General features: G+C 38.1%; 3 protein-coding genes across 3 annotated transcripts; 1 reads left to right on the top strand and 2 right to left on the bottom strand.

The window, feature by feature from the left end:
- Positions 1-3,384: 3,384 nt before the first annotated feature.
- LOC149051333 (uncharacterized) lies at positions 3,385-7,548 on the top strand. Its single transcript, XM_089214101.1, has 3 exons — positions 3,385-6,390; positions 6,836-7,089; positions 7,232-7,548. The coding sequence occupies exons 1-3, from the start codon at positions 6,137-6,139 to the stop codon at positions 7,546-7,548; spliced, it is 825 nt and encodes a 274-aa protein (XP_089070227.1). The 5' UTR covers positions 3,385-6,136.
- A 1,479-nt stretch (positions 7,549-9,027) lies between these two features.
- LOC149051332 (uncharacterized) lies at positions 9,028-9,961 on the bottom strand. Its single transcript, XM_089199449.1, has one exon. It carries the CDS (start codon positions 9,621-9,623, stop codon positions 9,036-9,038), a length of 588 nt encoding a protein of 195 aa, XP_089055575.1. The 5' UTR covers positions 9,624-9,961; the 3' UTR covers positions 9,028-9,035.
- On the bottom strand, positions 9,715-12,110 carry LOC149051331 (uncharacterized). Its single transcript, XM_089214094.1, has 2 exons — positions 9,895-12,110; positions 9,715-9,745 (listed from the first exon to the last, which is right to left on the bottom strand). Exons 1-2 carry the CDS (start codon positions 12,108-12,110, stop codon positions 9,715-9,717), a joined length of 2,247 nt encoding a protein of 748 aa, XP_089070220.1.
- Positions 12,111-13,709: the final 1,599 nt, after the last annotated feature.

Raw genomic sequence — 13,709 nt, 5'->3', positions numbered from 1 at the left:
GATCACAAACTAGTAAAGCTCGTGATTTTAAACAAATTCTCCTTATTAATACCACAGGTTATGTACAAAGAACGATATGGAGAATATACATTTTGATGTTGGGGTTTAAAGGTGTATTTTAACAACTGGTTGTTGTGTTTACTTTGGTTTTGGTTTTACACGCTCTTGCGAAAAGACCTTTAACCCTTTAACTCCCATGAGTGACCAAGACAGAATTTCTCCTTACAATATCAATACAATATCAATCAGATAAGTGATGACAATAAAGAAAAATATCAATTTTGGGATAATAAGTTCATCCAATAATAAATTCTCTGAACTAACATTATAAGAATTGTATGGTTGACAGTAAAGAGAATTACAAATTTGATCCGGCAGTTAAAGGGTTGAACTCTCTAAGATTAAAAGCGAAGAGTGTGTCATGTTGTTGACAGAATACGGTCTTTAATGGGGTGATGTCTTTTACGGCTCACGGCTAAATTTTTTCCAATTTACGGCTATCGGTTAAATATATTCATTGTGTTTACCTCAAATTTTCCTCACGTTTAACTTTTCTTTTGCAGCTTACGGCTAAATTTTTGGTCGTTTTACAGCCAACAGTTACTCATTAAAACCGTCAGGGAACACTTCTCCCTTTTTTGTCCCTGTACTGCATCACGTAAACGGACGGGCTTCAAAATATCACCGTGATCAGGAGGAGGATCCGGTGGCGCGGCCCTCAGCCCACCTCTTCCTTCAACTTCATGTCTTATCTTAAATTCTTCCAAAAACAGAGGGCAAGGTTCAAATGGAAATATCAAAGATTCATATATGTTGAAATGGTTCTTAACTTATTTAAGCTCTAGTGTAACAAAAGAAAACCGTGTTTGAGAACCCCTAATCTCTTACCCAGATCCTACCATATAACTGACGGTTAATCCGATTGGCCATTGAAGGTCTGGGTACGAGACTTGAAAACTTCCTCAGCCAAAACTCATAGACTCTCCTTAATTCTTTAACCTCCAAGAGTGACCAGAATCTAATTTCTCCCCGCAATAATAAAATGGAATTCTTCACTAAGATCATGAGAATAAAGGAAATGATCACCAAGCCAGGAAGCTTCGTTTGTCAAACAGTCTCCTTATCAGCAGCAGTAAAAATATAAAGGGAAAGTATAGAGATTATTCATTCTGATCTTAGGATGTAAAGTGTTAAGCGCTCGTTAAGCTTGTTATTCGTATTTAACATAAGAGTTCCGAAATCAGCTGAAGATTTTGTTAATAGAATTCTCGATACGCGTTAGTTTCATGAAATAAAAATTCCCGATCAGCGTCTCTATATTTCATCAATTTATCGCTTCATCAATATTTTTTTTTTCGATTTTTATCGCTTTACTTATTTTTTATGTGATTATTTTCATTTTTCTTTCTAAGATTGTCAAGGAAGTTCCAGGAGATTACATGGACACTACGTTTCATCGTGTTGTGAGGTTGCGTAGCCTGCGCGCAAATTTTCATTAAAGCTGTGATGCATGCGGCAAACATTTGGACGCTTTAGGGAAAAATTCTGAAAATTCATTAGAAAGCGGGGAGATTGAGGGACAGGATAAATTGAAAGATCAGGAAGAAAAAAAGGATTATGAACTTTGTCGAAAGTATAAATAGTACACGTCACCATTTTCGGGGTAAAGTTTTTCTTTTATCCATCTTTGCTATTAAGACTGACTTTCATTTTATATCAGCTTTGAAGCGCTTTGCCAGCTTCAGAAAGCTAGAACATATACTCTCTGTAGGTTTAGCAGCAAAACATTTCTAATAGATGGAAAAATTGAAGCAGCATCAAGTATTGACTAACGCAAATTTTGGAGCGATATCAGATGCCCCTAACAGGAATTATTAATTAAGCGAGAGAAAGTTCTTAAAATTATGGTCCAGTGTTATTCTTTATAGTATGCTTTTCAATTGGCTTTGTATTCAAGAAAACCTTCATGATCACACATCCGTCAATTCGTAAGCTTTCACGACTATGTTAGACTAAGTTGATACAGAGGATGAAAGTTTGAGAGTTTTTAAACCCTTTTTCTACCTTATCGCTCGATTACACATTTTGGAGAAGTAAATAAAAAGGAAGTTATGCTACAGTTTAAAGAGCCACTAACAATCAAATCTATGTGCTACGCGTGAAAGAAAAAACTGAATAGAAAATACTTCCTGCTTTCCCGTCGATTTACAGGCGAAGCAATATTAATTTATCGCACGGCGATATGGATTTTTAACACCTGATTTCGTAGTTTTTAATAAAAGATTTCTAGAAATGATTTGGAAAATATTGCTTTTCTTTTAAAATTAATTGACATGAAGATTTGTCAGAAAATTTTAAAAATTTGGAGTTTTTGACAATTGACAAAAGTTTCATGAAAAGTATAAATTAATTACTTGCCAAAAGTGGCTTCATCTTGAACTAAAACTTTCTCAAAGTGCAAGAATATCTCGGTCCGTTGAATATCAACTTTTCAACACGGACATTCTTGAGACCAGACATTAAACCAATTTCGAGAGGAAATAAAGTGTCTAACACTTTACGAAAATCTTCCGGGAAGACGAAAACCTTCCGGTAAGGTTTTCATCGCCGATCCAAGCGGGAGCCACGTGCATCAGTGATCGCAGTAGTAATACACACTAGATAATTGCCCTTTTAGCTTGATTACACTATGAACATCTCGGTCTGCTGAATATCACCCTTGCAGCACTATATGTTCTTGAGAACAAAAGATAATGAATGTAAACGAAATTTGAGAGGAAGAAGTATTTGCAACGAAGGGGAGGTTTTAGTCGCCCATTGGGAAATTCAAAAAATTTAATTTCTGCCTTGAAGGTTACACCTCACAAGAGAATAGGAACAAACTTATTCTATTCAAGGCTCTTTATTTTGGTTGCTTTTGTTCAACAACGCCATAACAAATGGTTTAGAGCTTTAACTGAAAAAAAAACCAACAATTTTCTACATCCTCATAAACAGATTTTGAAAAAATTGATGCATAGAAAGGAATGAACCAGCCTAGGTTTTCCTGTAGGTTCAAATTGCCTAAAGAGTTGTGTTTTTCAAAAAATACTATTTTGGATACAGATGAAGTGCATACGTGTTCTGTAGTACTTTGTAATAATCGCCACACTTTGTAATATCTGTCGGAATTTGCATTAACTTTGGCACCTAAGCTGGCATAAAGTTAAACATTGTCGCCGTTATTTTTATGATCGATAAGTTTTTTAAGGAATGGAAATTGTGGTATTTTTTGAAGTTGAAATGGCAAGAAAAACTTGCCCAATCTGTGTTATTTTCGGTTAAGAAAATGAAAAAACAAATTTCGGCCGTAAATTTTAGGCTAAATTTGTAGAGGAAGAAAGATTTAGTCACCCACCCAAGTAGGAGCCACGTGCATCAGAGATCACAGTAACAAAGACATGCCGAGTAATCTCCCTTTTTTAAAGGACATCAGTTAGGAAATTCAAAAAATTTAATTTCTGCCTTGGAGGGTATACCTTACAAGAGAATAAAGACAAACTTACTCTCTTCAGGGCTATGTATATTGGTTTTTTGTTCAACAACGCCACCACAGGTGTTTTAGAGCTTAAACTAAAAAAACCCATAGTTTTCTAGATCTTCATGAACAGATTTTTTTTAAAAATTGATGCATAGAAAGGAATAAACCAGCCATGGTTTTCCTATAGGCTCAAAATTTCTTAGAGAGTATTTACTTAACTTATTTACTTAACTTATTTACTTATTTTACGTAATTAAATGCTGTCTCACTTTGACACCTATGCTGGCATAAGGTTAAACATTGTCGACGTTATTTCTATGATCAATAAGTTTTTAATTAATGGAAAATTGTTGTTGACTTTTGAGTTGAAATGACGAGAAAAACTTGCCAATCTATATTTTTTTCAGTTAAAAAAATTAACCAAAATTTTTCTCAGTAAACTTTCGGCTAAAAATCGACGGGAAGGCAGAAATTATTTTCTAATCAGTTTTTTGTTTCACGCGTAGCACATATCTTTTATTGCTAGTCGCTCTTCAGCTGCAGCGTGCGAAGCGCACTGGCTGAGTCCTCGTACTTAAGAAAACCTTCATCATGGCATGCCCTACACCACGACGCTTTCCCAAACTGCATTTCGTTCCTTTAAATATCAGTTTTTCTGCACGATAGGTCTTGAGACTAAAAGATGATGTATGTAAACGAAATTTAAGAGAAAGAACGATTTGCAAAGAGGGAGAGTTTTTAGTCGACCATTTAAGTAGGAGCCAGGCATTAACAAAGACAAACATCAGATATTCTATTTGCTCATTAACACCAAAACAGGTGCTTTCTTCCCCTAGCTAAAATAACATAGAGTTTTACAATTCAGGCTGAACATATTTTCATGTATTTTATATATAAGGCGACATAAGCCAACCAGAGTTTTCAAACAGGTTTAAACCTGTTAAGATTGCAGGGAAAGTAAACAATCCGATATTGGCTACCGATGGAACACACAGTTGTAGTGTGAAAATTACCTCGTAATAAAAAAAACACTTTATTTTTAAGAAACTCAAGATTCATATTAAAGTCTGAAAATTTTCTTTTTAAAGCAATTTTATGGTAAAACGATCTCTTGCATCATTACGCGAAACGATAAGTTTGAAACCTAATTGATTTATCTTTTAGCTATCTTTTACGAACTACCTTACTACCAAAAGCCCTTTTAATGTAAAAGGCTATCATGAAGATCTAACAGCAACAATTTTTTTCCCGTTCTTTATTCTGTTATCAGGAAAGTCACTTTAAAAGGTTTTTTTTGTGTTTCATTAACTAACGGACTGAAAGTAGTATTGTTGTTTATTTTATTTTATTTTTAATTTTTTTTTTTTTTGTGCTGACCCAAAGTGTTTTTAAGGTACACTAATAAATTCTGTAATATCTGATATGTATCGCTCTAGCAGTAGTATTCATGTTTCTGATCAGAGTGTAAGTATTTCTCGAGCTGAAATTCTGATGACATTTTTTCTTATGAATCCAATGCCTCCAGATTTTGGCTGCCGAAGTCTTAGGTTTAAGAGATCAGAAGGAGAACGTGCTCCTCAACGTTACGTATTTAAAGAAATTTACTTGCCAATGGGGGAGGAGTTCATGACTCATGACTGTAGATATGAGTGCCTCATAGAGAGCAATTGTTTGTCTGTGAACATCGGCCCACCAAACGAGACAGGCTTCAGGCTCTGCCAACTGAGTACTTTTGACCACACCCAACATCGTGTAGATATCTCTTTTTTTGATGTTCCCAACCTTTTCTTGTTTATTTTCAAACTTTTTAGATGTGGACGAGTGTACCAGCCACATCCATGGCTGTCACTATAATGCAAGTTGCAATAACACAGACGGCTCTTACACATGCAAATGCAAAACGGGATTCAATTGCTGTAAGTATAAGAAATGTTGTGTAATTTTTTTTTTAATAGTTTTTTCAGAAGTTTAACTGATAACGATTTGCGTGATCCCCTTGAAACGGCGCCAGAGATAAACTCTAATAAAATTTGCGTTTAAAATGAACACTTACTTCGATCATTGCAGTTCAGACAGGTAATTTATCATTCAATGTAAATTATGACAACGGGAAATACTTATCCTAAGTACTATGCAAGCACACCTTCTCTCTACCAAATGAACACCGAAACAACCTGAAATCTACGAAATCGAGGTTGTACGGATTTACATTTAATAAGCTTAGGATTGAATCGTGGTAATGACCAGGAACTAAATAGGAAGAATTCTTCATAAATTTCGCTGAAGTGGTTCACACAAAAATTCACGGAAAAAACCCAATAACGATCAGTGCTCAGAAATTATATTCGTCACGAGAAGACTCCTTCTGTGATAAATAACGCGTATCCCATATTTTCCTCCAAATTGTCAAACTACTTTCAAATTTCTTTACCAGAGTAGGAAAACTTAAGATCTAAACTGCCCTTAACAAGCTTAATGTATTTGTTCTCTCAGCTGTTTAAGCTGATCATTATACCAGCTGCCAGACTAAACATAAACATTCGAGATAAAGATGACATTACAACTTAATAAAAAGATGGATGCCAATTTTACGTTTTCCTCTCATTATTCAAAGCCATGTTCTCAAATCTCAATGCCACTGGAAGATACGGCCCAACATCGCTCAGAACTTACTACGCAGGTCAGGATCATGACGGACAAGTTGATCTGTCAAGCGGTATTCAACAGTGGACTGTGCCGTACACTGGTGATTACAGAATAGAAGTAATAGGGGCAGCTGGAGGGTACGATCTGCAGATTGACAGCTCTCAGTATCGCGGAAGAGGAGCAAGAATGATTGGAACATTCCGCTTAAACAAGAGTGAAGTCATAGTGGGGCGTCAGTGGTCCAGTGGTTAGTGCGCTGGACTCTGGGTCGAAGGGCCCGGGTTCAAGTCCTACCAGGGGCATGTCGCTGTATCCTTAAGCAAGATGCTTTACCCACTTTGCTTCGTCTCTCGGATAAGACGTAAAGCCGGAGGTCCCGTCTCACAACCCTTCTATGTTACAAATAAATTGTGGGACGTAAAAGAACGCACGCACTGTTCGCAAAGAGTAGGGCACGTAGTGCCCGGTGTTGTGGTCTATCTGTTGTCTATGTGTTGTGCCGTCGTAGGTCTGGGTGGGTGAGGTGTGATCACAATGGACTGAAGCGGCTGCCAGAGGCGCCTTTAATATGCTGACGTCCGATCTCACCTCTCTGGTTCCTCCGCAATTCAGCCCTTGGCTGCAAGTGAGGAAATTGGCACCATTCATCTTTCATCTTTCATCTTTCATCCGGGTACTTGTTGGTCAAGAAGGAGGAATAAACAAGAGGCTTTATTCTTCTGGAGGTGGTGGAGGTACATTTGTAGGGAGAGGAGCCAACACACCTTTGATAATAGCTGGAGGCGGAGGAGGGGTACTATATGTACATTCAAGACATACAGAATGTGACGCCAGCTTAAACACGACAGGGAATCCTGGGTTCAGATCATGGCCGGGGGGGAGCAATGGACATGGTGCACAGACTGCTGATTATGGATTATCAGGTAAGAATATTTTTCAATAATCTTTAGCATTTCAGCATTTTGGTAGTAATTTTAAAATTTCGTGCAAAATATTTATTCTGCCATAATCTCACGATATCCCCATCAAAAGTTTTCTAATTTAATTAATATCTTGATATTTCAGGTGGTGGTGGTGGCGGGTTTTACTCCAGTGGAAGAAGTGGAAAGAATTTCAATGGAAACAAGGGATATGGTGGAGAGGGTGGTAAGGGATTTCTGCAGGGAGGGGTAGGTGGGAGATCAGAGTATCTCTACATCTATGGAGGGACGGCGGAGAGGAGGGGGAGGAGGAGGAGGATACTCTGGGGGGGGGGCAGTGGAATTGATTATTCAAATACCTGTGGGGGTGGTGGTGGATCCTACAATGTTGGAAACAATCAGCAGAATGAATGTTGTTACAACAAGGCTGGCCATGGTCAGGTGATCATCACATTACTGTAGAGAAAACAACCAAACCACTTGCCATCCAATGCACAGGTGATTTTAACCCTTTAACCCCCAAGATCTCGTTAGTAATTCTCCTTACTGTCTGCCAAATGATTCTCATTATGTTAGCTTGGAGAATTTGGTATCGGATCAATTAGTAATCCCACAATTTATATTTTTCTTTATTCTCGTCACTTGTCTGCATGATATTGTATGGATATAGTAGGGAGAAATTCTGTCTTGGTCACTCATGGGAGTTAAAGGGTTAATAGAGATTAGATATGACAACAAGTTAGATAATGTTATGGAGCTTGAATATTCATAATGATTAGACTAAGAATCTTGAGGGGAAAAACAGCTCATGTTATTCTACATTACAATTAGCGACAAAGTTGTTGACACATTACGGTTGAAGATCAATTCTGGAATAGTAGACCAGATTTATTCCTCATAGCATTTCACCCACTCGTCCACAGCACATTGCATTTTTTTTTTCTTCTGTCTGTGATGGAAAAACGGCATTTCATTGACTTTAGTGCTGTAAGATTTTGCACTTTTTTTTTATAAAATTGAGTGGGTGACGGGGTGTTGTAGTAAACCCTGTACATTAAAAAAATATTTAATAAAACATCCTTAAAAGCGATTACGCGAATGTTATGTGTGAACTAACGTTATCGCCGAATGTAGATCCACTCAGGAGCCAATCTCGTAGTTCTTGATCTATTGTAAAATACCATGTTTTCATCGAAATGCCATTGAATCATGTATTCATCGAAATGCCATTAAATCATTTATTCCGTTTGATTATTTGCCATCAGAATTCGGAATTTAAAAGCTTTTTTAGAGGTGCGGCTCAGCATTTTAAAATGTATGCAAATACCGAGATATTTAACAATGGATAGAAAAAGAGAGTTATTTAAGGAGATAGGCTTTACCATCTGCAAAGAGGTCTCTTTTTATTAAGTTAACTGTATTTAACCATAGATTTCGATGAATAATTGAACAGAAAAGTCAATTAAAATCACGTGTTGCCTCATACATATATTTAATTGATATAGTTAAAACATATATGGTGAGCTCTTCCTGCTATTGACCAAAAAACCAATAGATTGACTTTTCACAGCTTTTGACCATCGTTACGACGTTTATTTGTTAAATCATTTTTTCATTGTTTTCGTTCGATCCAGTTTGTTGTTTTCTTCTTGGTTTTGTTCTTGTTCCTTATATCAGAAATACCGAAGGCTTACACAGTCAACAGACATATGGAAGATAGAGCTAAGGAGTCAGCGGTAGGCCGTTAAAATAGAAGATTCATTTTTTGAGTTAGAGAGTTGAAAACATTTTGATTAGAAGTTCAATTGTGTCTTCATTGTTCAAAAGATAAAATTACATATCTTATGTTACATTAAAAAGAAAAGGATGTAAATAAGCTTAGGTGTATCTAAATAAGATAAGTATATACGTGGAAACAAATACAAAAGTCTAATACAGGAGGTACACTTTTACAAAGCTACATTGTACTTAAAAACAATTCTATTAAAAAATGTATTCTTAAAACGGTTTGTGCGAATGGCGGGCATGACAGGGGATTTATTTCTCAAATTATACCTCGTGATCTTGGTCTCAGGGAAGTAGGCTCTAAGAGGATGGCTCAGGATAGTTGAAACCTTGCGACAAATTTTGTGATCTTGCGTTTTAAGTAAGTCACCTATCACTAATTTCTTAGATATGTAACTACGTTTAAAACAACGATCTAAAAACTGCTGGGCTATAGTTAGCTCTGACTCAGAGGCCCCATGCACAGATAGAGCATAAGTAATATTAGGTAGGACAATGGAATTAAATAAAACATCTACTTCTGCTTGGCTACATCCTTCTTTGCGGAGGCATCTGATAACGTATAAACATTTATTAGCTTTACCTAGCTTTTCTTTTAGGTGAGTACTGAATTTGCAGTTCGGCTGAAACGTGAGACCAAGAATGGTTATTGTACTAGTCTGAGGTATGCCAAAAATACTTTTGTAGGCCTCAGCAGTGTGACCTTTTTTGTACATAACAAGCTCTTTACATTTAGTAGAATTTGAATTCATTCTATTTTGGCTTGCCCACTGTAAAAACTGATTTATTAAGTCTACAGAGTGATCTTTATAATAATATACCGGAGCAATAATCGTACAGTCATCAGCGTATTTGAAACCAAGTGTCTCGTTTCCTAATTTAATTTCCAGATCGTTAAGAAATATATTGAACAAATAAGGTCCTGAAACACTACCCTGGGTTGTGCCCTTGTTAACTGTTTTCCAATTACAGACATGATTCCCGAAAATAACTCTTTGTTTTCTATCTCGCAAAAAACCTAACCACCAGTTTATGATATACGGGTTAAGTGGTAGACTCTTAAGTTTCTCAGCAAGAAGTTGATGGCTCACAGAGTCAAAGGCCTTACTGAAATCCATCGCGAATATCCGCACTGCCTTGCACTTGGGATCATCAAGAAACTTGCAGATCTTATTCTGTATAAGTAGCAAAGCATCTGTGCAGCTCCCTCCTTCTCTATACGCGAATTGACTATTCAACAGCTGTTCTTCTACCGGCCTTTGGGCGTGAATCTTATAGACTGCCTTTTCCAGGGCTCTTGCTATTACAGGGGTTACGTTGATCCCCCGGAAGTCCCCTCTTGCCACTGGAACATCAACTTTTGGCAGTGGGTTTATACTTGCCCTTTTCCACGATCTAGGCCATTGGTGCGTAGCGAGGGACAAATTCCATAGCTTAGTAATGATTGGAGTGAAGATCTCCGCATGGTCTTTCCACACCCAATACGGAATTTGGTCAGGACCAGTTGCAGTCTTCTTTAGAGTACTCAGTGAGTTCCATACATATCGTTCACTAATTTCCGGGACTTTCACCTCAGGACCAATTTCAAGTAACGCGGGCTCAACGTAATCGCCATCCGTACACAGGTCACCGAAATACTCGTTCAAATCTTGAGCGGTCTCTCTATCCAGCGAAACGTTTGTGGATCGCCGGCGTTGAGATATCAAGTCTACGTTTTTCCACCATTCTCTGCTCCCCATTTTGCCCTCCAGAAGCATCCTTCTGTTTTCGCCAATAACCTTCAACACATTTCTATTAAGCTCTCTATGCTTATTGGTGCGTAGAACAGAGATGCGAGACTTGCTACGTAGCATGTATTTAACTAGCGGTGTCATCCAACTTGGATCACGGGACGAAAGGGAAACCGTTCGTAAAGGCATGCACCAGTTAATATTTGACAGGATCTTCAATTCTAAGATGTTCACAGCTGTTTCGATACTATCCGCCTCCAAAACATCATCCCAGCATTCTGATGCGAGGGCAAGGTAAAGAGCTTGCTTCCTATGCTCACGACAATCCCTAAATTGCACTTTCTTACGAATAGGCTTGAGTTTCTTGCCCGCTGGAACTATAAATCCAATGTGATCCGTCTTAATCAGCATCTTTATAGATAAAGCTTTTCCGAAGAGCTCTGGCCTATTTGTAAGACAATTATCCAAAAATGAATCCCCTCGTGTTGGAAAATCCACTAAAGCGGTCCAACCAGTAATGCGTTTAAGTCTCGTGAGATCAAGGTGATTAAGATCGCCACCGCAAACAATAGTAGCGTTTGGGTGATTATCCAGCATTGTGTCAAAGAAATTAAGAAGATAATCCATTAAATCGCATTGCTGGTATGATGTTTTCGGGGGGTGATAAAGACCAGATAAAAGAATGTAATTCCCACTTGGCAGCAACACAGTCAGGCAAATAAACCCGTATAAATTAGAACGATAAACATCAATAACTGAAAGATTACTCCTTGTATAGATAGCAACACCTCCCCCATTCCTTAGATCGCATCCAGACCAATTCCTATCCCTTCTGAAGATATTATAACCCGAGATATTAACCACCGTATCGGGTACCTCAATTTTTAAATGAGTTTCCGACACAACACAAGCATCGATGTCATTATTTCTTAAGTCGGCTTCCAAAGCCACAACCGCTCGCACCCGACTAGTTGTTTTCCCCAAACTACAGATATTAATAAACAAAAGTTTAGGGACAGCAAGCTGACCAGAACTAACAGAGGTGTGTTCGCGGGACACCACTTGTTTTGGTACACTGACGAGATTGCTAGGGGTTCGTCGTTTTTCAACCCGCAGCCGGGGAATAGCAAAACCACTTTCCGCCCTTCGTCCAATGACGACAGAAATATTCTGAATAGTTCTCTCCTTCACATGCTGAACATTTTTTCTCAAACCTCCCCGATTACCACGAAACCTGAGCAGCTGTAGTTTCTTAAGCGTCTCTAAGACAGGGCTCGAAGGTTTACCAGATTTCTTTCTCAAACCGAGTAAATAGTTTCTTCCATAACATGGAATCTTACTTTCGTCAGACCAGGTTTGCTTTCGTAGATCATAGCTCTTCTCTGAAGAAATAGGACCAGGGTTCGTCTCCACATCCATAAAAACTGTAATGTCTATCGTTAACAGAGAGCAATCCGTCGCCGCAAGCAGTATATAACCATGTTTAACCCATTTCATGATAGGCCTCATGACAATATTTACATTAATTTCTTGTATTTACAACTCAAATAAGGTTTGTGTATATAAGTTACTGATTCCGTTCAAGTGCGATTATTTCGATCCAAGCTTCAGTCGAGCTTTGTTCTCATAAAGGAGAACACATAGGAATAGAAAACCTCTCGTAAAAGCAAAAGCTCCGCGAACAAAGTGATATCCGGCCTGGACCCATACGAGAGAGACAGGGCAAGTAAGGTAGGTCCAGACCATTCATTCGGAAATTTCCGCCGGAAATGATTTGGTTTTGGTGATACCGGTATGCCTGACAAGTGCTTCTTCATTGACTTTCAGCAAGTTTGAGCAAGAATTTTCTCGTTTTATTTTTTATTTTTTTTTTCGTATCGGTTTTATATTCCTATATGGGCTGGTTTCCTCATCGTATGAAAACATTAATTCCTTTTCGAACCAGGAATAAATCCAAATTGTGCGACATCGATGGCCGATAACAGTACTGGTATCAATTCCTTATAGATAACAAAGCCCTTCGTAACCTTAGACAAGGTGGATGTCAGTGAAATGGGTCTTAGGTCTTTATTGATGTCGTTGACTGTAGGTGCTTTGGGGAGAGGTGGAACGTCGGCAATCTTCCAAGCCTGGGGAACTTTGCACTCGAGGAAATAGGTATTAAGATTTTCTGCAATTGATGCCGCCAGAATACCTGCGTGTTCCCTTAATACCAAGTTCGGGAGATCATCCGGCCCACCGGCGCGTGCGCAGCTGATTTCAAAAAGTTTGAGCGCCACAGAGTGTTCATTGACTGAAATAGGCTGATCGTCGTCCATATCCACGCGCACACAGTCAGTTAAGGGTGAGTAATCTTCCATAGCGCTGACGAATACCTTGTCGATTTTGTTTGCAAGACTAGACTCGTCGCACACGAGGTCGGGGTGAAGAATAGAAGTCAAGCCACGCCCCGTTGTTTTAGCATTATCAATGCTTATCTAACTAAAATATGTTCCTCTTTAGGACAAGCTCCCTCTGATGTTGGAAGCATTATTATGGAACTGCTGCGTGCCACAGGGGTGCTTTTAGGAGTATCTATGTTCTCCTCCATTATTACTTCTTAACAGCTTCTAAAGAACTTCGTGTCAACTTTCCTGAAGGCAAACACTTGGAAGCTTTAAGGAAAGCGGGGAGATTGAGTAGGATAAGTTGAAAGATCACGAGGAAAAAAGGATCATGAACGATGTCGAAAGTTGAAATATTGATGCAGTTGAAGATACAAGTAGCACAACAGTGGATACTTCTTTTGCCAGAATCAAAACCTTTTGTACCCTATTAGACTCACTAACTGAAGGATAATTTCGTTTTATTTTTTTGCTTGCCCAAACACAAATCAAGTGATTTTTAGGTTACATAAAATAAATGCTTTTTTTATATTTTTGCCACTCCTTACAACGATATTCATAATAAACTTGTGTCATCAACAACATTTTAATGCATTTGATTTTACTGCTCTGGTAAGACGCTTTCAACAGCAATGGCAGATGAACAAATGTCAACGTTGCCAAAGGATTTATCTAAATGAGCCTACATTTACGAATAAAGGGGGTATTTTTCTAAAGAGGCTGT

The sequence above is a fragment of the Pocillopora damicornis genome, chromosome 1 (genome assembly GCF_964200805.1).
Source record: "Pocillopora damicornis chromosome 1, jaPocDami1.2, whole genome shotgun sequence".
Taxonomy (NCBI): domain Eukaryota; kingdom Metazoa; phylum Cnidaria; class Anthozoa; order Scleractinia; family Pocilloporidae; genus Pocillopora; species Pocillopora damicornis.
The sequence above is the reverse complement of the archived record's forward strand: the minus strand, read 5'-3'. Positions and strand labels throughout refer to the sequence as shown.

What these genes read in the sequence shown, in the direction of transcription:
- LOC149051333 (XM_089214101.1), top strand. Translation starts at nt 6,137, where the DNA reads ATGTTCTCAAATCTCAATGCCACTGGAAGATACGGCCCAACATCGCTC. An exon ending in TTAAACAAGAGTGAAGTCAT is followed by an intron (nt 6,391 to 6,835) that starts AGTGGGGCGTCA and finishes TTCATCTTTCAT; the next exon opens with CCGGGTACTTGTTGGTCAAG. An exon ending in TGCTGATTATGGATTATCAG is followed by an intron (nt 7,090 to 7,231) that starts GTAAGAATATTT and finishes TTGATATTTCAG; the next exon opens with GTGGTGGTGGTGGCGGGTTT.
- LOC149051332 (XM_089199449.1), bottom strand. Translation starts at nt 9,623, where the DNA reads ATGAATTCAAATTCTACTAAATGTAAAGAGCTTGTTATGTACAAAAAA.
- LOC149051331 (XM_089214094.1), bottom strand. Translation starts at nt 12,110, where the DNA reads ATGAGGCCTATCATGAAATGGGTTAAACATGGTTATATACTGCTTGCG. An exon ending in CCGTATATCATAAACTGGTG is followed by an intron (nt 9,746 to 9,894) that starts GTTAGGTTTTTT and finishes AAATTAAATTAG; the next exon opens with GAAACGAGACACTTGGTTTC.